At 37.7% G+C, this 22,730-nt stretch overlaps 1 protein-coding gene across 1 annotated transcript in view; it reads left to right on the forward strand.

The window, feature by feature from the left end:
* Positions 1 to 18,953, forward strand: part of FRZB (frizzled-related protein) — a 39,349-nt gene extending 20,396 nt beyond the window's left edge. Inside the window, exons 3-6 of the mRNA XM_006878779.1 lie at positions 5,779 to 5,844; positions 12,790 to 12,994; positions 13,382 to 13,445; positions 18,554 to 18,953. Coding sequence (XP_006878841.1) covers positions 5,779 to 5,844; positions 12,790 to 12,994; positions 13,382 to 13,445; positions 18,554 to 18,670 — 452 coding nt within the window. The 3' untranslated portion in view covers positions 18,671 to 18,953. The remainder of the gene's footprint in view (positions 1 to 5,778; positions 5,845 to 12,789; positions 12,995 to 13,381; positions 13,446 to 18,553) is intronic.
* The last annotated feature ends 3,777 nt before the right edge of the window (positions 18,954 to 22,730 follow it).

The raw sequence follows: 22,730 nt of genomic DNA on the forward strand, positions 1-22,730 counted from the left end.
TGGATTTCCATTCATTTGTTGTTGCATTTTTCTCCCTGTCCACCCCTTGCCTCCAACTCATTCTTCTCTTTGAAAAGTAAAAGAAAAATTCTTTCATTGCTATACAACCCCCCCCCCAAGTCTACTCCACTATGCAGCCTTAGTTGTGGACTCCTGTCACGACAATAATACCTAATCCTAGATCCCTTTTAAACAATCCTCTCTCCGATCTTTAATATAATAATACAATGATATTATTTTGATGTTTGTTGGAAAGTTTATTGTTGTTGTTGTATACTGTTCAGTCAGAACCAACTCATAGCTCAAGTCGCATCCATTTATTATTATCAACCATTGTACATACTTTGGATTCTTAATATAACAGGGAACATAGATTACCGTAGATTAAACATAGATAAGACATTCATAACTCAGGGATTTAAGTTATCACGAAAGAAAATGGGCCATATTTTTTTTATTTTTTGTATCTTAAGTGATTCTTGGATCCTGAAACATTGTTAAAGCAGGTTATTTTAAATTGTTCAGTGGCATAAATCCTAAAAGGATAAACCAAATTTCCTTTTCTTATAATATCTTGTTAGATCCCTCAATCTTCAGCAATTCTCTTTTACTGAGTACAAACTACTGGGAATTGAATTCTTCACTAAAATATTTGAGGTTTGCTTTTATAGCTAAATTAAGCAAATGTTATTTTTTCTTTTCAGACCTTATAATATTACATAAATTCACCAGTCAATCTCATTGCATTTTTCATATAATGCTTTAATCCATAATAGAAGTTAATGTGACATTCTTTGTCCTATGTATTTGTTTATTCTGTTGGACAGAAAGTCAATCTGATTCAAAATTCACTCAACGGCATCTAACAACAACAGTGTATGTAGATAGGGTGTTTTTTTTTTTCCAGGAAATAAATGTTTTAAACACATGAAGAACAGCTAAGTAATGACACATAACTTTTTGGAAAAAAATTGAAGAACTGGTTATGTAAATTTTATGTTAATGGAACTTTATTAAGGTATAATTTGCCTACAGTAAAAATGCATGAAAATTAAGCATATGCTACATCCACCAAAATCAAGAAAATGTTTTTATCACACTTGAAAACTCATGTACCCAATCATTGAACCCATTCTGAGGCACTTACCGTTCTGATTTTTATTACCATAAAATTGTGTCTGTTCTTTAGATTCATGTAAATGGAATCTTGCAGTACCTTTTCTTTTGAGGCTGCTTTTGTTTATCAAATTGTTTTTCAGTTTTTTCTGTTTTGCTTCATACATGATTCTATTCTTTTGAAAATAGTGATTAGAATATCATTGCTTGAATATATTATGATTGATAAATCCTATCCCTTTAAAATATTATTAGCTCCAAAACTAAAAGTAATACATTGAAATTTTAAATTTTTTTCTCAAGAAAAAAGTTGATAAATTATTTACTTGTTCAAACTTAATGTTGTTATTTTTAGGTGCCATCATGTCACCTGTGACTCAGTAGCAACCCTGTGTACAGCAGTTCTGAGCCTGCCCTGTCCTGAGCCAGTCTCACTGACTCTGACACACCTACCCCAACTGCCCCAGTTACTATATCAATCCATCTCATCTGGGGTCTTCCTCTCCTGCACTGTCCCTCATCCTTCTGGGCATGATGTCCTCTCAGAACTTGAGTCTCCTGGCCACATGCCCAAAGCATGTGAATTAGAGATTCGAAATCCTAGCCTCCAGTGGGAAACTTGGTTTCACCCTCTCCAAGACAGACCTATTTGTTTTCTTGTTGGTCCATGGTATGTTCAGGACTCTTTTCCAGCACCACAACTCAAAGGCATAAATTAATAGATGATGTTTTTATAAATTAGAATATTAGAGAGATGATGTTTTTGTTTCATAAGCTGCCATGAAATCTGTATAGAATATTTTAAAATTAAATTTCGTTTGATCATATATTAACAGTAGTGGCAATAGCAGTAATTACTATTCTATGAATGATGTTGCTATTGTTAAGTGTCACTGAATTGACTATAACTCATATAGACTATAAATAACAGAATAATGTATCGCTAAGTACTAAATTTCTTTGGTGCATTAAATGCTGCTTTGGGGATTTTCTTCACCATCTCTATGTGTTGGTAGAAAGATACTGACTTTTGCAAGACAAAAATGCATATTGTCCAACATCCATTTAAGAACTATCAGATCATTTTCCACAATGGCATGTTTCTCTATTGACATCTGGATAACTCGATGGTAAGGTGTATTAGCCATGTAGTGCTTTAAATTTTTTCATTTTCCAACTTGTTCATTCCCATGGACACATCTTGGATCTTGCCATCTATCAGATATCAGCTCTGTTATCTCAATTTAAGAGAGCTCTGGTGGCTTAGTGGTAAGAAATTATGCTGGAATCCCACAGGCATGTGGTTTGAATTCACCAGCTGCTCCATGAGAAGAATGGGCAATCTTCTGCCATGTGGCTTACTGTCTCAGAAAACCTGTGGGAGGGTCAGCTATAGGTCAGTTCCAACTCGATGGTATACAACACTAACAGTTAATTTAAAGCATCTCACTTTGCCTTTGAAGTATGTAGAACATTTCAGTGCAAGGAAAACAAATGTCTTCTTGTTTACTTTTTAATAAAAATACAAACATTCGATTAATGCATTATTTTTGGAGATTATATCTTCAAAAATAGCAACACGCACTGATAGTAATGTTGTTAATATTTGCTCTAAGTCCGTTGGTGACCTCATGTGTAACAAAAGAAAATATTGCTTGGTGATGGGCAATCTTCACAATGGTTAATATATATAAGTGGATTGTTACAGCCACTGTATCAGTCACTGAAGGTTTCTCTCCTTTCTGTTGCCATCCTTTACAAACATGATTTCTCTTTCTAGTGTTTCGTCTTTCCTGAGTATGTGTCCAAATTACATAACCCCCCATCTTGCCATGGTTGTTTCTAAGGAACATCTGCATGAAGTGATATTGTGGTGTTGTTCCTGCCTTTTGTGAGTCACCCAGCAGCTCTTAGTGACTCCATGTATGACAGAACAAAATCCTGTCCAGTCCTGCACCATGCCCAGGATTAATCGTGACTGTATTTTCATTTACTGCATTTTGGAAACAGATTCCCAGGTCTGCCTGTTCAGCATTATAGCAAAACTCAAGCCTCCATACCTAGCAAAGAGGTGGTGGTTGTGCATGGAGTATATATGCCAGGAACTGACCCTGAGTCTCCCTCATGGAAGGCAAGAATGCTGCCATTGAATCTGTAGTGCCCCTTTCCCACTCCTCTACTTTCATACTAATAGTTCACACTGTTCATTGGGTGGACAACTTTACTCCACAGAAATCATGTGTTAAAAATTATCTGCAGAACAGAGAAGTATAGTATAGTATTGAGAAAATCTTACTTCTCTCTGGAGCAAAAACTGTTGGGCAGTGGAAGCCGCTGTGCCTAGTGGGCAGTGGCTGATTCCCCGGAGGAGGCGCTATCATGGCTCAGTCAGAGCTGGCAGTGAGCCTCCACTTGGCTACTGCTTTATGGCACAGTATCTACAAACACAAATGAAAATGAAGTTCATTTGTAGTTGAAACACAGTGTCAAATGGCTAACAAAGCCCCTGCCTTTTTTTTTAAATTATCTTTGTGTGTGTGTGTGTGTGTGTGTGTGTGTGTGTGTGTGTGTGTGTGTACGCGCGCGCGCACCGTCAAATCGGATCTGACTGGTACAGGAGATTACATCTCCTTCTCCAGCAGAGTACCTGGTGGATTTGAACTGTGTATCTATGGGATTGCAGTGCAGTTTCTTGGCACTAGGCCACCAGAGCTCCCTAGCCCCTGCCTTTTAATGGACTCCAAAAGTAGCATAAAACAGTTTTAAACCAAAACATATCTGTCCATGATTTGTCTGGTTTTGTCCTCCATTTTTCCTTCCATGTCAAAACAAAAGAAACTCATATAATTTCATTTTTAATGCAATTTTCCAGGGTGTTAAAGATGTCTTTACATACAATAAAATGGTTCCTACAGTAATAGTGTATTTTATAGTTTATCATGTCTGTTTTGCCATGGTTATTTTCTATATACCATTGGTAGTGTAACCTTTAAATAAAAGGTATAGAAATTCATTCTCCAACGTGTTACATAGTGTGTACTATATATGGAATAGCTTGAAGTAATCAGAGCTTGTATTGCATACACCAACATGGTATGAAGAATATATTTTGACCATCACCTATCAGATATCTTTTAAAGCATGAATTTTTCTTATTTCAAAATATATGTGTAGTAATTTCTTCCAAGAAACATAAAAATGTTATTGACTTAAATGACAACTCATCTATCATAGTCTATCATCCTCTATCATATGGCAAAGAGGACTGGGGGAGGGAGAAATTGTGCAACAATGAATGTTTTTAAAAAAGTGAACTGAGGTAGGGATACAGAGGGAGAGGGGGTAAAGTGTGCAACAATGATTGAATGAAAAGCTAACTCTTGTAAACTTTTGTTAAAATCACAATTAAAATTTTCTTTTTTAAAAATGGCAACTATTCTACCTATAAAAGGGGATTCAAATCCCCCTTCATAAGACTTACATTGTAAATACACTGGATAGCAAATCAGACGACAGCATGGGCAGGAAGGATCCCTGGTGGCACAGGTGGTTATGAGTTGTGCTGCTAATGGAAAGTGCACTGGTTTTAAGCCACCAGCTTCTTTGTGTGGGAGAAAGACCGACAAGTTCTTCTCGTAAAGATTTACAGCCTCAGAAACTGATAGAGGGTCACTGTGAGTCGACATCAATATGACAGCAGGGGCTATCGGTTTTGGCTTGGTCTCATATGGTCATTTAAACACCAGTCTCATCGGTAAACCACAGGAGTCATAACACCTGCTTGTTTAGTTGACTTCCTTTTAATAATTGGAGGAGTACTGTGTGATCTAGAAAACATGTATAAAGGTTAAGTGGTTCCCCCAGGGGTAAACCAGTTATCTAAGCACTAATGGAAAACAGCCTCTCTTTAGGCATTCGTTCCCCTTTCATAGGAACCAGGCATTCTTGTCTCAAGATTCAGGGGTTACATTTGCAAGCATACTGATTTTCTTAGGGATCTAGAGCTGCTGTAAGAGAAATACTAGAAGTGAGTGATTCTGGTAAACAGAAATTTATTTTCTCAAAGTTAGGGAGTTAGAATTCCAGATTTGGGGTGACAGCTCGGAAGTGTTTCTCTTTCTGCCAGCTCTGGAGGATGGTCCCTGAGTCTTTTGAGTATTTTTAGGCAGTCTTCAGGTTCTTGGTGTGTGTCTTTCCCCCATTTCTGCCTACTTGCTACCTTGTGCTTAATCTGTTCTTTCATGTTTCAAAATAGATGGATGCACAACACAACATACATTAATACTATATCATTAATATAACAAATAAACTCATTTGGGTTATAAAATAGAGTTGTAACGACAAGTATAGAGGTTAGGACTTATAACTTTTGTTTTGAAGACCCACAAAAATGACAAACAATATTTTCTTAGGATTTGGGTGTTTTAAAAGAAGATGGAAAGATATCACGTTGTTGAGTAAGTCTGTATAAAACTAAACCCAATGTCATTAAGTCATTTCCTATCTGGAGTGACCCTATATAAGTTCCAGGAGAAAAAGATGTAGAGAATTGCTTAAAAGCCACTCACAACCAAATTCAGGTCTAATTTTATGCCAAAATGTAAATAAACAGAGAAAATGAATATTGAAATTTTGCTTATGGAGAAATGTTGTCTTTTCCAGAACGCTGCAAATGTAAGCCTATTAGAGCTACACAGAAGACATATTTTCGGAACAATTACAACTATGGTAAGCATATATTCATGATAGAACTAGACACTATTAATTAAAAAAAGGTGTGCGTGTATAAAATGACTCAAAAATGAAGAAACAACAGCTTTTAAAAGCATAATCACTTTGCTTGAAACAATTTAAATGTCTCATATGGATAAAATTCCTAATAAATGTTTGCTTTTAAAGCATTTTGAATTAATTGAACTGAGTCAATTCTGACTCGTCATATCTTCTATGTCAAAGAAGAACGATAAGATTTTTTAAAATTTTGTTTTTAATAAAAACTACATTTCCTTGTATAAGTCAGTTGGGCCCGAAGGCTGATTGTATTTGAAGAGAACATTGTTTTATTTGCTACAGCACTTGTCTGTAAGTTTGCTGTACTGAGGTTACGTGGGATTGCTGTGATACTGAAATCTTTGCCACTGGTGTGTCAAATTCCAAAAGAGTTTCCCCGTTGTGGCTGGGTTTTGATGGAGCTCTCGGATTAAGACAGACAAGGGAGCAGGATGGGCCATCTGCTTCCTAAATAAAAGGCTTTTTAAAACCCTATGAACAAACAGTAAACAAAGAAGATAATTATAGTAATGTAGTGGTAGAGCCCAGATTGGAAGTCAGTTGAAATGAATAACAAATATTGTTTATCAATCGATACATGTTGCTAGGAGGTGCTATTCCTTGGAGAGGGACATGATGTTGGGATGGGTGGAGGGTCAGCAAAGGAGAGGAAGACCCTCGACCAGGTGGATTGACACAATAACTACTGCAATTGGCTCTTGTGTATCAGGAAGTGTGAGGATGGTACAGGACAGGGCTGGGCTAAGGTCTTTGGTTGACAGGGTTGCTATAAGTCATACTTGACTCAACAGCACCTAAAAACAACATAACAACAAACTCACGTTGCCTATATATAACACTAATATCCATGTTCAAATTTTAACCTGTACTGTCATGTTCTTTATAGCCAGTTCTCTGCCCCTAAATCCTATACCCAGTGTTACATTTAACTGCCATGTCTCTTCAATTTACTTAATATGAAACAGTCTCAGCTTTCCTTTTTCTTTCATGACCTCAACATTTTTTTAAGAAGACAGTCCAGTTCAGTAGTCTGTCCTTGAATTTGAATTTGTCTTTTTCTTTATATTTAGACTCAGGTCACTGCTATTTTAAGTGAATATACTATATAAATGAGATGTCCTTAATTTACCACATTAGTAGTCATATGATATTGGTAATGTTGACTTAGGTAATTTGATTAAGGGTCAACTAGTGCCTATGAATTTTATTATCTATAAGGTTTTATTCTCCCTTTTAAAGTCACTTGGGCCATAGTCACAGGGGGATATCTGGGTCATTAGTATAACATATTCCACAGGAACAATGTTCTGCAATCTTCTTTGAATAGCAATGAGGGTATTTAAAGCTTGAGAAGGACAATTTATGATGCAATTAGTCATTTCTCTTAATCTGGAGTAAAAGATAGTGAAATACAACTGAAGAAAACAATTAGTCCAAGGACTAGTGGACTACTTCAATCACTGCCTCCACGAACCTGATGTGAGAAGAACTAGATTGTGCCCAGTTACCACTACTGAATGCTCTGGTAAAGATCACAATAGCAGGCTGTGGATAAGAAAGGAAGAAAAAATTGTAGAACAACATTAAAAATAATAAAAAGACACAAAATAATAAGGAGTTACTTTACTGACCTGAAGGCTCTGGTTCAAATGCACCAGCTGCTCTGTGAATGAAAGACAGTCTCTTCCTATATGATTTGCAGCTTCTAAAACCTTGGAGGGTCAGCTATGAGTTGGTTCTGCTTGGTAGAATCCCTGAATTCCTTCTAAGGCTTTAATTGAATCCATCCTAGGGATTAACTCTAAACCAAACAATAGATCAGTTAAATGAAGAATGCCTGGGAGGAACCTACTTCTTAAAACAATTGACTATATGAGGCTGGGGGCTGGGAGGGAAGGCAGCATTTATCCTAAAGCAGAGCTCAGAAAGAAAAAAAATGGGTGAAAAGGACAGACAAATGGAAACAGGAAACTGAGGTAATAAGCAAGAAGATTGTTATTCCAGTTAAGGGGATTGCAACCAATGTCATGAAACAAAATATAAATTATTGAATGAAATTTTAATCTCATTCAAAATACAAGAAAAAGCAATGATCTTCTTCTTAGATCCAGGGGTTGGGGATAAAGTACCCCCACAGGGCTTTAAGTAGCTGATTTTGAGAAATAGATTATGGGTCTTTCTTTGCAATACCTCTAGATCAACTTAAACCTTGAACATTTTGAGTAAATGAACTGTTTGTACCACTCAGAAAAAATTCAGAACATATTTATCAGTATTAACTAACATTTTAGACCCATCCAGTTGAAAATCTGGTGGCCTAGTAGTAAGAAAGCTACAATCCCCATGCATGGTTCAATCCACCAGTTGTTCCATGGGAGAAAAATGAACAAATTCCTCCCTTGTGATTAACTGCCTCTGGAAACTTGCTGGAGGGTCAGCTGTGGTAGGTTGTGACTCCCTGTTATAGATAGCAACATCCAATTAATATTGGATGTAATAATAACTGGATATTGCTCTGGTGATCAAATGGTAAGAAGCTGCACTGCAATCCCAAACACATGCAGTTCTAATCCTCCAGATGCTTCTCGGGAGATGGGAGAAGGGCGAATAATCTCCTCTTGCCATTTACTGCCTCTGAGAACCCACTGGAGGTTCAACTAAGGGTCGTTATGACTCGAAGGCACACAAAAATAATAACATCCAGTTAAACTACACAGAAATGAACTGAAAAATAGGTAAGTCTCTTCTCTGTCTGGAGACTGAAGAGAATTTGAGCTGAACTGTTATTTCAGAGTATGCCCGAAATTGAGGCGAATAGAAGAACACTTTGATGTCTAAGGACGGTTAAATGATTCAAACTTGATTTCTTCAGTCAGTGTATCTACTGGAAAATTTTGACAGAGGTAGGAAGTAACACACAAAAGGAGTTGCTAGCTTTCAATTAACATTTTAACAACAACAACACTAGAAGTGAGATGTTAAATACTATATTGTACAGAAATGTGACATTAAATAAGATGGTGTTAAATAAGACAGTACAGGAAACACCTACCCCAGTACCTGGCACAGGGTCGTTAGGCTTCGCCCCACCCCCACCCAGTTGAGTTTGGTAAATACCATTGCACTGATAGCTTTTCCACTGAGTTTATTAGAAAATCATACTACAAAAACAACACAAGTAATGTGACGACCTAATAAACTCAATTTTCAGTTGAGCTTTTAACTAAGCTTTCTAAAGCCTGGCCTTGCTGGGCCTGTGGGCTTTTAACAAGATCTGGCATCTAGAAGATAGTTCTTTCTTTGGCTACCCAGAATATACTTTTGGGTCCTGGTGTGCTTCTGAGTAGTAACTGTCAATTATTATCATATTAGAAGACTCAGTAAAAAGTTTCCATTTGATAAATATGAAGAAATCATTGTTTACCACATTCTATAGGCATTTGCTTGTGATTTTTTGTTTCTAGCATGTATGAGATTAATAGAAGATTTGTGATGTTGAGTCAATGAACATACATCTATTATTATTTTTTTTAAAACTCTTTCTTTTTTTTAATTTTATTATTTTTGTGTGAGTGTACTGTCAAATCAGATCTGACAGGTACAGGAGGAGACTGCCCCTCCTTCCACGGCAGAGCACCTGGTGGATTTGAACCTTGCGCCTCTGGGATTGTAGTTGCAGCTCCTTGCCACTAGGCCACCAGAGCTCCCCACATCTATTATTTTATATGATAAATGTTGATAGTTGTAGAGGGACTTCAGGCCTTTTGTTCATAGGGTCGCTATGAGCTGTGCTCAACTCGATGGCAATCAACAACAGCATGTACTATTTTAGAGATTGTTGGACATATAAGAGAAGTTTTATTTATACTTTTATGCTTTATAGAAATTGGAAGGAGAGAAATGTGTAAACCTCTGTAAGAGTCCCATCTGATAGTAAATGTTTAAAGGTTTGAAGTAGTAAATTCTCACTATAGTTCAGTTTAAAGTGACGTTTATAATGCACCAAGTTTCCCTTTGATAGTATCATATATATATATAAAATATTCTTTTGTTTTGCTTACTACTTACTCATCTTAAGAATGATCTTCTATCTGTTACCCAGCAATGGTTGCAGCTGCCAAGGTTAGAAGGTTATGTTTACGTAAGAATCCAAACTAACTGCTTATCTGGGGACTTGTTTTTTTACAAGTTGATGAGAAAACTTTTGAGTCTCTTAATTTTAGGAGTTTACTTTTCTAAGAGTGGGTAAATACTTTATTAATTTTAAGTATAGATATACTAGAAATGAAAACACTAATATGAAAAAAATCCTATAAATTTAGTTGAGTTGGTACTGACTTTATGCATCTTTACATGTTAACTTTAACTTTATCCAACTTTATCAATGCTTTAATGGATGGTGCAGGTATATCTGGTAAAAATCAAAATACTAATGGTCACTAGTCATAGAAAAGGAAGATCTTAAGAAAAGTAGCTGAATAAATATGATAAGATATTAGGGAACACATACAGTGGAAAGGAGCAGATAATTTCTTTCTCATGGCCAAGTGATAACCATATTATCCATTGTTGTTGTTATGTGCCATTGAGTTGCCTGCGACTCGATAGAGACCCTACGTACAACAGTGCTATCCTGAGCCGACTTCACCATCTCTGATACATCTACCCCCATTATTCCAGTCATTGAGTCAATCCATCTCATTAAGGTCTTCCCTTCCTGCGCTGTCCAGGATTTTAATTTGTTTAGAGCTTTTGTCTCAGTTGGAAAAGACAAGCAATTAATTAGATAGGGGAAAGAATTGGAAGGGAAAAAGAATGTTTACTTTGAAAAAAAGGCTAATAATTATCTTGTAATATCTGCTTGTGTCTATCAGGAAATCCAAGTATTGGTGTGAGCTACTGATAATTTAAAAAAAAACCCCATACATTTTTAAAAATACTCCAAACCAAAAAAACAACATGCTGTTTCATTCACATGAAGTCAGTCAAAACTCTTGAGCACTCTCAAAATTACTTGGATAATAAAATGACTCTTGTAGAAATGTATTTATCTTGGAGTGGGTACATGTGTTAAAAATTTCTAATGAAAATAGGAGACACATTAGGTAAATAAATCGTTAGTTTGAGAACATTGCCCAGATCTCTAATCTCTAGTATTTGAGGGATGCTATGAACCTCCTTCACTTCAGCCAGGACACAGGAAAGTCCTCGCTGGGACTGTGAATTTATCATTTGATTCTCCCAGATGCCATTTCAAAAGAGCAATCTTATTTTATGTTAAAATACAGTTTATAACAGCAATAGCAAGGGACTGCTTGCCAGCTTCACCCAACAGGGACAGCTGGACAGCTTGCTGCAAGTTCTCAGGCAATTAATTCACTGAAGTCAAAATAAGGTTTTGGCTTGGTTTTCACCCCCAATGCCCCTTTCTTTAACCTTTTATTGTAGTTTGGGTGAAAGTTTACAGAGTACATTAGTTTCTCACTCAGTCATTTACACATACACTGTTTCATCATATTAGTTGCAATCCTCCTCAATGTAACAGTGGTGCTAGAGTTTCTTAGAATTCATTAGTAACTTCATCGCTCTCATTTGTACTATTGGATTATGACTGATTCAATTTCTGATGAAACTGGATAATTTATATCTGGCCTTGTATTTCTATAGGTTGTTTCCCCTCATTCTTTTGTAGTTCTCAAATCCCTAAAGTATGTGGAAAAGAATGAAGATGTAAGTGGTTTGCAGATGAGTGTCTAAGTTTGGAACATAGATTCTTTTACATACCTTTTGTGGATACTGAGTTAGAACAAGTAAGGTGTCTGGGCAAAAAGTCACTGCTTTCTCACTACCGGGCAGTTTCTCTGCATCCAAGGCCTTTTCACAGTCTCTTTTCTTCAATAAAAAGTAAAAACTCATTTGCCTAAAATACAAATCTAAAGAACCTTCCTCTGTCTCAAGGGAAAAATACAGAAAAGATGAAGAAAGGTACTTTGTTAGCTTCTCAGTCAAATACTTTGTCTTTGAAAATAGATTGATTTCTTTTTTAAAGATGTTCTAGCTTCAGAATGAGAAGGTAGCTGAATCATGTGTGATAAATTGGACCCTAGAATATTGACTGAGAGAGTTAGATTAAAAAAAAACTGATGTTTTAGAACATATTCCATAGCATGTGTATGGAAGCAATGTTAGGGTATTAGAGGCTAAAGAAAATAAAGTCTAGTAATAATTTTTATTTATAAATAAAATATATAGAAAGTAATCCATTCTACAACCAAGGAGCAATGTGGCTGCTGTCTGAACAGTGACCTAAGAGCACATTGATATTGGAAAATCAATCTGAGGACATTACAAGAAAGGGAAACTTTATAAAGCGTCACCTCCCCTTCCTCCACACCAGCTCTTTAGAATATATGTTAATAGTCTTGACAAAAGCATACCAAGACAAGGAAACAAATCCTATCTTAGTACTAACTCTTTCTCTGTCGTGAAGTTCGCATAGTTTAAGTTCTTGTAGGCAGCAATTAGAATGAGAGGAAAATTGTATTGGAAAATTCCCTTAACTTTTGATTATTTGTATGTATTTCTTACAATGAAACGCAGGCCACATATGCACATAGACACACAAATGTAAGCACACACACCATTGTAAGGGAGCAAGGCGTCACATATAAGGGAGCAGCGGTGTTGTTCAGTTTGTCAGTCCACCACAATCTAAAGCAATAAGATCTGATGACTTTCTTTCCTTCCATTCGTTGAACATTAGGCAATAGAGAATTGATACCAAAGAGGCCCATGTGTCGTTTTTGTTCTTGAAGGCGCACGCATTTGTTGTGTAGCATTTCAGCTTTATTGTTTATTTGGGTTTTTTATTCCCCCCCTTAGTCATTCGAGCAAAAGTTAAGGAGGTGAAGACAAAGTGCCATGATGTGACAGCTGTGGTTGAAGTGAAGGAGATTTTGAAGGCTTCTCTGGTAAACATCCCAAGAGACACGGTGAACCTTTATACCAGCTCTGGCTGCCTGTGCCCTCCACTTAATGTTAACGAGGAATACATCATTATGGGCTATGAAGATGAGGAGCGCTCCAGGTAATCTACTTCTTAAAGACTCAGACAAACTTTTTGGCAATCTCATTCTGATGGCATTTCCCTTCAGAGCTCTTACTGTTAAGGCTTGTGTACTTGCGAGGGGAACATAGATGAGTTTTCACTTGACCTTGGAATTTTTCATGCTGAACAGTAAAGTTTCTGTATGCATTTTCTGGGAGGTATTTTTTCCCCTTGAGGAGAGGACCCATGATGTTTATTTGATTCTTAGAGTCCATGACCCCTAAAAGGATAAAAATTTCTGTTCTATATTGTTGCTGTCCCAATCCAGATTAGATAGATTAAGTCTTGGCACTGATTCCTTGTATTTACCAGTGATGTGTTCTAACTTTTTATAACTTTTCAAAATTGTTTCTCTACCATATACAGATTGCTCTTGGTAGAAGGTTCCATAGCTGAGAAATGGAAGGATCGACTTGGTAAAAAAGTGAAGGTAAGTTTATATTGTATCTCCCAGGCGATACATACAACCTAGAAAACCAACCACTTGTCATTTAAGTCAGAGAGTTACCCTCAAATACATGGTAAATCTTAAAATGTGAGATAAATATAGCAAAAACTCTAAGAATTGAGTTTGTCTTTGATGTTTATTTTATTTAAGGGACAAATTCCTCACATTGTACATTTAGAGACCTAATTGCCATGGTCTAGTTTGTTCCAGTGAGAAGTGTTGATAAGGAGACTCCAAGTCTCCAGTAGATCTCCTGGCTCCTTCTAGAGCTCTGTACTAGGAATCTGATGAGTATTGTATATGTGCTTACACTTGCCTGGAGTCCACAAGATGGTGGCTCACCTCCTGTGTCCATTTCAGAAGCAATGAAAGAGGAAGGAAAAGTTGTTCCCAGGAACCCCATTACCTTTGGCTTGCATTTCATTGATCTAAACTGGATCTTATATCTATCCTTGTGTTGATACAGTGACCACAGCAATATGCTCAAATGTGTCAGAGATTATGAGGTTGGCACAAGATAGAATAAGGTTCAGACCTGTTGTTCACAGGGTCTCTATGATTTGTATTTGATGGGATCTAACAACAACAAAGACTGCCTGGAGAGGTTAGGATATATAGTTTTAAATTGTGCATAATGCTAAGGGGGAGAAACCTTACCTCAGAGTTAATTCTGATTCCTGGCAACCTCACATGCATCAAAGGAGAAGTGTGCTCCATAGAAGTTTCAGAGAGAGCTCTGTTGGTCTAGTGGATAGAAATGTATGCTACCAAGCCAAAGATGGGTGACTTTAATCTATGGCCCTCAGGGCTGGTTTTAATTGTTTTGGGTCAAACATTCTTCTAGGTCATATAGCACTAGTCTGTCCATTTGCTGTACAGAGGTAACTTGTGGTTGCTGTGATGCTAAACACTGTGACACTGATGTGTCAGATGCGATAATGGATACGCATGGTGGACAGTGTTTGGTGGAGCTCCTTGATTAAAACAAGCTTGGAAGCAGGAGTGGCATCCATTTCTGAAATAGCTTGCCTCCAGAAACTCTATGAACTTGGAGAAACGATGGACAGTGTTCAGGTCTTTTGTTCATAGGGTTGCTATGAGTCGTGTATGACTCAACAGCACTTAACAGCAACAATGTTTTGGAAGCAGATCAGCAAGGCTTTCTTCTGAATTACTTCTGCATGAACTCAACCCTCTAACTTTTTGAGTAGTAGCCAAGTACATTAACAGATTATACAACTCAAGGACTCTGAATCAAAGGAGGAAAGACTATGTAAGGAGTAGGAAACTGTGAATGACTGTCTCAAAATACATAGAAATCAATTCTTGTATATAAGTAGCAACCACATTCATTTGTGTTTAAGTGATCAAACACAATCTGACTCTGAGAGCAATAATGTTTGTCTTTAAGCTAATGACACTTAGATCTGCTGTTAACATATTTTGAAAAATCATGTAGCAAACTATTACAACGGATTATCTTCTTCCTGCCCTAAGTAAATCTATTTCAATGAAAATAATGTGGAGGAGTGTGTAAAAAGGGACAAAGATTCTTAAAGAATATTTGTGAGGGCGAGTGGAATCTGTCCCGAACATAATACATCCTCTCCCCTCTGTGAGCTTGAAGGCTTGGAAAACATTTGCAGGGTGGGTTACGCTCCCTCGGGCAGTTTGTCTTTAACATCTGGCACTTGACACAGCAGACACACTTGGGCTTTAGTGACCTCCAGAAATTTGAGGGGATTTATTTATCGTGGAGAAACCATCCTGCAGCAAGCACTTTAACCCATACCCCCAGTGTTTTTGTCAAAGGTGAGATGAACTCCAAGTTTCGATTTCTAGGAGCTCTATATTTGCATCTTTCCTAAGTAAGTTTGGTGTTTGTTAAAAAAAAAATAATAATGTTTCTCTTCTTCAGTATGTTGGAATCTCTTAACTGTTCTTTTAATTCAGTTTTCTGCTTGCTAATGCAGAACAGGAATTTGTCCTAAATTCCTGTACCAGTTGGAAGAGCTTTCAACATCCCTGCTACAAAGCATGTAACAAGGTGTACTGCTTCTCTTTTGGTACCAAAACAATATAATTTTGTAAAGGCTCCAGGCACGTGCCATGTCTGTCCTGTTTCTTAGTGAGGGAACATATTTCCAGTTGTCTTCTACAGGGAATTTACTGAGGTGATTTTTTGTGAGGTCATTTGTTTTATGTCTGGATTTAACCAGGATAAAGGGAAGAAATGAAACCAACAACTGAAATGAATTTTGTTTGATTGCTAGATACTTCAGGGCTAAAAGGCTTTGGTGGGGAAAAAAAAACCCCTCTTTTGGCTACAATGATTGAGATCCATCCTAACTGTAATGTTCTAGTCAGTTTGAGGATGATGTATGAAAGAGCTTTGGGGAGGATATTAACTTTCTCTATTTTTAATAAGCATCATTCCTGACTACCTTTCTTCCCCCACCCTTTTCTTTGCTCAGTACATCAAAATAATTTTTTTAAACATCGTATATTTCCAGACAAATGGTTATTTCCCTGTCTTTGCAAAGGAAGATTGTTCAAATTGGCCCAAATATTGGGTCCCCTTAAGGAGTTGAACATTGCATAACTGTCTTAGCTATGACAAAGAAAACATTTTAAATCATGCAGGGTGCTAAATGATGAAGCAATCACTTCCAGTAATTAAAAAGAAATCCTGACAATTGTTGATATTTCATGCTAAGCACTTTATACATTTTTATCAATTAATATTTAGAATGGTCTTATAGCTAATGTTAGACGGATCTTGGCAGAAAGCAGAGAATACCAGAAGAATGTTTATCTGTGCCTCATTGACTATGCAAAGGCTTTTGTGTGGATCACAACAAGCTATGGCTGACTCTGAGAGGAATGGGAATCCCAGAACATTTGATTGTGCTATTGCAAAACCTATACTTGGACCAAGAGACAGTCGTCAGAACAGACCAAGGAGACACTATCTGGTTCAAAATCAAGAAGGGGGTCTGTCAGGGATGTATTTTGTCTCCATACCTTTTCGATCTGTACTCAGAACAGATCATCTGAGACGCTGGGCTGTATGAGGAGGAATGTGGCATCAGGATTGGTGGAAGAATCATCAACAACCTGCGTTATGCGGCTGACACAACCCTGCTTGCTGAGGAGGACCTGAGGCGCTTACTGTAGAAGGTCAAGGACTGCAGCCTTCAATATGGATTGAAATTCAACATCTAGAACACAAAGATTCTCACCATGGGGCCAATTGGCAGCATCAGTATGGATGGTGAAGAGATTGAGATAGTTAACAGTTTTAGTTTACTTGGTTCCACAATCAACACTCTTGGTAACAGCAGCCAGGAAATTAAGAGACAAATTGCATTGGGAAAGTCAGCTGTGAGGGACCTCTCAAGAGTACTGAAGAGCAATGACGTCAGGCTGGAGACTTAAGGTGTGCCTGATCTGGGCTATAGTCTTCACAATTAGGTGCTATGCATCAGAGAGCAGGAAAGTGAATAGGGATGATAGAGAATTGATGCCCTTGAGTTGTGGTGCTGGAGAAGAGTGTTGAATATACCATGGACTGAGAGGAGAACAAACAGGTACGTCCTGGAGAAGGTGAAGTCGGAATGCTCCTTGGAGTCAAGGATTCTGAAGCTTCGTCTGACATATTTTGGGCATGTTGCAAGGAGGGACTGGTCCTTGGAGAGGGACATCATGTTTGGCAGAGTGGAGGGGCGGCGCAGGAGAGGAAGACCTTCTATGAGATGCATCGATTCTGTGACTGGAGTGGTGGGAATGAGTGTGTTTGAGATGGGTAGGTTGGCAGAGGATAGAATGGCATTTAGGGCTCTTGTACATAGGTCACTATGAGTCGCAAGCGACTTGATGGCACACAGCAACAACAATTCAGAATGGTCTTAAAACTAGTTTTTTAAGTGATGGAAATGATGACTAGAAATTTCAATAAGCAGTGTTAAATAAAGCCAGAATTTAAACCTGGGCCATCTGATGTTACCTTTTTGCAACTCATGTGTTCTCTGGACAAGCAACATTTGTGTCACCAGAGAATTTGGGATGATAATCTTGGGCTCTAACCAAAAACTGCTGAATCAGAACCTGAGTTACTAGCAATATCTTTTTAGGTGATTTCTGCTAACATTTGAGAATTGCTGTTATAGTTCTTATCCACAGCCTGTACTACTCATAAAATTGTTTCCTTTTAATTTACTGTTTTACACACAATGCTAACATTGTTCCTATGAAATACTGGTAAAGTTGATAGTGCTTGACAATCATTATTGGTAATGTCTTCCTTGTAGAGTTAGAATTAAGGGCAAAACCTTGTCTAATTTGTCTGTTGAACTTGGGAGATGTTACATAGAGAAATATTTTTTAAAATTTTGTTATATTCCCCAAATATCCATTTTTTTAAAAAATCAACACAACAAACTACTCAATTCAGACAAGTTTTCAAAGGCCATGCTTATATTGTATGTGTCTTATCTGAGGGAGATGAAGAATAGCCCTTCCTTTTAATTCTGAGTAAATCCATTTTCTGAGGGGTGGGAGTGAGTGTGTGTGTGTGTGTGTGTGTGTGTGTGTGTGTGTGTGTTTGTGTTTGAGAAGGGTTGTGAGAGACAAGTAGATTCTTGTCTCCCCACTTATAGATGATGAATTTTACGAAAGCATTATTGAACTGTATCTAGTGGATGACCAACTTTGTTTCTTTTGTTATTCTGTGTGTTTGTGTACTGTCAAATCAGATTCAACTGGTACAGGAGGAGATTGCTCCTCTTTCTACAGCAGAGCATCTGGCGAATTAGAACCCCTTGCCTCTGGGATTGCAGTGCAATGTGGGATTGCCACTGGCCACTAGAGCTCCCTTCAACTTTACTTTTTACTTTCTAACTCTTCAGTTTTAAAACTCTTCTTCTAACATCGTTTTAACTGTTGCATGGAGTTATTGATGTTATACTTTTGGAATGAGAGCAAAATGCTTTAGCAATCTGACTTTGTAATCTTATTCAGGTGCAGTAATAGAGGAATAAATGACTCTGGTGATATGTACATGTGACTATCTTCTGTTTTGAATTTCACAGCGTTGGGATATGAAGCTCCGTCATCTTGGACTGAGTAAAAGTGATTCGAGCCACAGCGATTCCACTCAGAGTCAGAAGTCTGGCAGAAACTCTAGCCCTCGGCAAACACGCAATTAATTTTGAAATGCAAGAAAGCATGATCAGTGGACTTCCTATTAAGACTTGTATTGCTGGACTAGCAAAGGAAAATTGCACTATTGCACGTCATATACTATTGTTTACTACAAAAATCATGTGGTAACTTATACTACAACGATTTCCTCTATTTTCTGCTTTTCTCTACCTATCCCCCATCCCTTTTTCATGATCTGCCTGCAGATTCTGAAATAATGTTTCTGTTTCACTAATCATGGGAAAACTGCTCTGTTGCAATAATAGTAATAATAAATTAAATATGTTGATACCAGAGCTTCTTGGCTGGAGTTCCCAGATGTGAACTGACTGCCCTGCACCTAGATTGGGAATGCCATATTGGATGCAGAGAGAGATTTCTGGTAAACACAGAAAACGAGATACACTGTAAAATATACTCTGCTGATTTACAGATTCATTTTCCTCTGCCTTTGGGTATTCTCCTCCTGCCTGGGATGTTTTAAATGTTTATAAAGGTAAAATGGCAGTTTGAAATCAAATGCCACATTGGGGAAGCAATCAAGCACCAGGAAGCATTTATGTATGAGTAAAGGACACACAAGATGATTTATTTGCAAGATTGGCAGGAAGCAAAATAAAGTGTTGGGAGCTGTGGAAAGAATATTTTCCCTGATTGAGAAGCACAAGTGAAACCAGTAGCTGTTGGAACTTTAACAGTAGCATTTCTTGTTTTGTTTTTTTCTTCTTTTAGGCAATACATTTACTTTGTTCATGAATATATTCACCAGTATTAGGGTAATGAATTACAACTGGACATATTGTTATCACAACTGGACATACTGTTATCGTCACAGACCCATTTAATTTGCTTCCCTTTAAACAAACCTATTGCAATGAGTTTTCTTCTGTTTTTTTTATGAATTTGACATGTGCATTAACCAAGAAAAGAAAGTTGGCGTGTATGTACAAGATGACGTTATTTTTAAAAGGAATGCAGCTTGATGAGGTGCCATAGATTGCAGGATGATGAAATGTGCAAGCTTGGTAGTTTTATTTAACATGTGTATGCTTGCATGTGTGTGTCCGTTTGTGTGCATAAGTGTCTGTGCACTCACACCCAAGCTGGACTGAATTCCCAGGCCCACATGCTGGTGCTGGCCTGCACTTTATCTTCTGGATTTGTGCTATTTTATGCTCAGTAAAATATGTCTAGTGAAAGGAATTGTAGTTGTCAGGAGAGTGGTCATATGAACTTTGAACCAAATGCACATTCTCGTTACCCAAAGTGCAGTGTGATCCCAACAACCATGGGAAACAAATGATGCTCTTACTTGCTTCTTTCAGCAGGATTCCTTGGAGCCTGTCCCAACCATCTCAACGTCTCATTCTCTCCAATTCACATGTGTGATAGTAGTAGAAACAAATTTCTAAGCTATGGTATGTTCAGAATAAAACCATTATGATGCAAGATGGCATTGTGTTTCCTTTTACAAGGACGATCATGCAAGGATGAAATGAACTCCTGGGCATGTTTCCTAAAACAGAAATAAGAGTTTATTTTATCATTCTCTTTGGAAATGAGAATTCCCTGTCTTTCTGACTGGCCTCCAGCCTAAACCTTCTTTATTGCTAATTCTGGAAGAAAGAGATCTCCCCTTTGCCACATGGAGACTGCCTAGTCTATTGTGTTTACTAGATAGTGTTTTTCAGATAGTTTGAGCAAATTTTCAGACTGTCAGTCCTTCAGACTTTATTCTCAAATGGGTTTTGCAGGAGCAGCACCCTCTAGATGCTACTATTGTGGCCCTAAAAAAAGATAAATTTAGGGGTCACAAGTAATTATGAATCACCTCGGTGGAAGAACTGTCCTTCAGTATTTCTCACTGTAATTTTTTTTCCTTTTTTAAAATTTTTTTTATTATTATTAATTTCAATGAACACTTACAGAGATTGTGGATTTCCATTCATTCATTGTTGCACTTTTCTCCCCACTCACCCAACCCTCACCCCCAGTTCGCTCTTCTTTAAAAGCAAAGAAAAACTCCTTCACTGGTATACAATCCCCCTGCACCCTCCCATCTCTACCTCCACCCCCACCCCAAGTATACTCCACTCTGCAACCCTCATTCCGGACTCTTATGATAAACACAATGCCCTAAAATATATTATTTTTAAACTGTTCTCTCCCTCATCGGCTTTAATGCAGTATACATAATTTATCCATTTTTTCTCAGACTTAACCCCATCCTGATGTCAGCCTCATTCTACAACAGTGGCACCATGCAGTATTTGTCCTTTTGTGACTGAGATACTTCACTCAGCATAATGTCCTCCAGGGTCACCCATTTTGAATAATATTGCATGAGTTCCTTGTTTTTCAATGCAGCATAGTATTCCATGGTGTGAATATACCACAGCTTCTCTATCCATTCATTTAATGGGCACTTAGGTTGTTTCCAACTCCTTGCTATTGTGAACAAAGCTGCGATAAACATGGGTGTGCATATATCTGCTTGGATGTTGGTTATGGTCTTTTTAAGGTATATTCCCAGTAGTGGAATTGCTGGGTCAAATGGTATCTCTATTTGCAACTTTTTGAGAAAGTGCCATACTGCCTTCCACAGTGGTTGCACCATTTTACACTCCCACCAACAGTGAATAAGTGTTCCAGTTTCTCCACAACCTCGCCAGCATTTGTTTCTTCCCCTGGTAATTTTTAAAAGAAAATTTATTGTTGAGAATATACAGAGTAAAGCATATACAAATCCAGCAGTTTCTACCTGAATAACTCTGTGATGATATTGACTACATTCTTTGAAATGTCCAAACATTCTCATGTTCTTTACTTGTTAAGCTAATACACTATGTGGTATTAAGAAGAATTTAGAGGATGTTTTTGGTTTAAAGTTTATAGTTTAGCAATAGGTTCAGAAGTTCATTAAATCTCCATGACTCCAGAAAGGCTGGATTCCTTGAGCATTTGAAATTGTTTTACATTCCCTGCCCTTTGTAAAGGATACTTTTACAGGGTTTTTGTGTCAAAATATCCTGTAGTGATAGCCAGGTTCTTTGGTCTTGAGGTGAAGAAGGTAATTAGAAGTAGCCAGAAGAACTAGCTGTCCAGAAATGGGGGAACTGGAAGGAAGAATGAGCCACTTCTGGTCTTGTGGTGATTGGGGTGATTGTTCCCTGAGGCGATTAGCTTTATGTTCCTTCTCCTCTTATTCCTGCCTGACTTGGTTTCCTCTGTTTCTCTAAGGTGAATAGAGACTGATTGCTCTGCCTTGGAAGGCTGCTTGTCAGATTTTATGGCCTTAGACACTATGTGATGAAATAGAAGATAGAACAGAAGCACTAACCATGTCATTAGGCCAATTCACTGAGCTATCCCATGTAACCGTGACTCACAACAGAGATCTGCTTCATATCTCTGAACTCGTAACTGAGTTCCAAGGACTGGAAAGCTGTGTGAAACCAGCATGCTTCTTGGAGGCAGGGCTGGCAAAACTCTGTCTCACATACTTTGAGCACTTTATCCGCAGAGGCCAGTCTTGGGGAAGGACGTCATGTTTGGAAAGGTAGAGGGTCAGCACAAAAGAGGAAGATCCTTGACTAGACCAATTGACACAATAACTGTTGCAATGGTGTCAAGTGTGTAGGAAATGGTGAGGTTGGGTCAGGAAAGGGCAAGGTTCAGAGCCATTGTTCATAGGGTTGCTGTGAGTCATAGGTGATTTGACAGCACGTAACACCACACACACACACCCTCTGGGAATAAGGGCAAGAACTGACTGCCTAACATTTAAGGGGATTAGTATCTGTAACACACAAAATGCCAACCACTCTTTCAAAACATACCTGTTATCATCAAGGAGATTCCAACAAACAGCCATCCTGTATGAGTGCTTCATAGTTTTACCGAGGTGATATTTTCTTTAAATTATGTAATTACATATTTTCATTCATATACATTGTGTATCATGTATGTACATTGTGCTTCATATGATATTTACATGGAATTATGTTCATGTATATTACATGTTTTTTAACCCCTTACAGTCCTCTTAATGACTATATTTGTGCA

This window comes from Elephantulus edwardii, unplaced genomic scaffold (assembly GCF_000299155.1).
Source record: "Elephantulus edwardii isolate Elephantulus edwardi_28Jun2011 unplaced genomic scaffold, EleEdw1.0 scaffold00001, whole genome shotgun sequence".
NCBI classification, from domain to species: domain Eukaryota; kingdom Metazoa; phylum Chordata; class Mammalia; order Macroscelidea; family Macroscelididae; genus Elephantulus; species Elephantulus edwardii.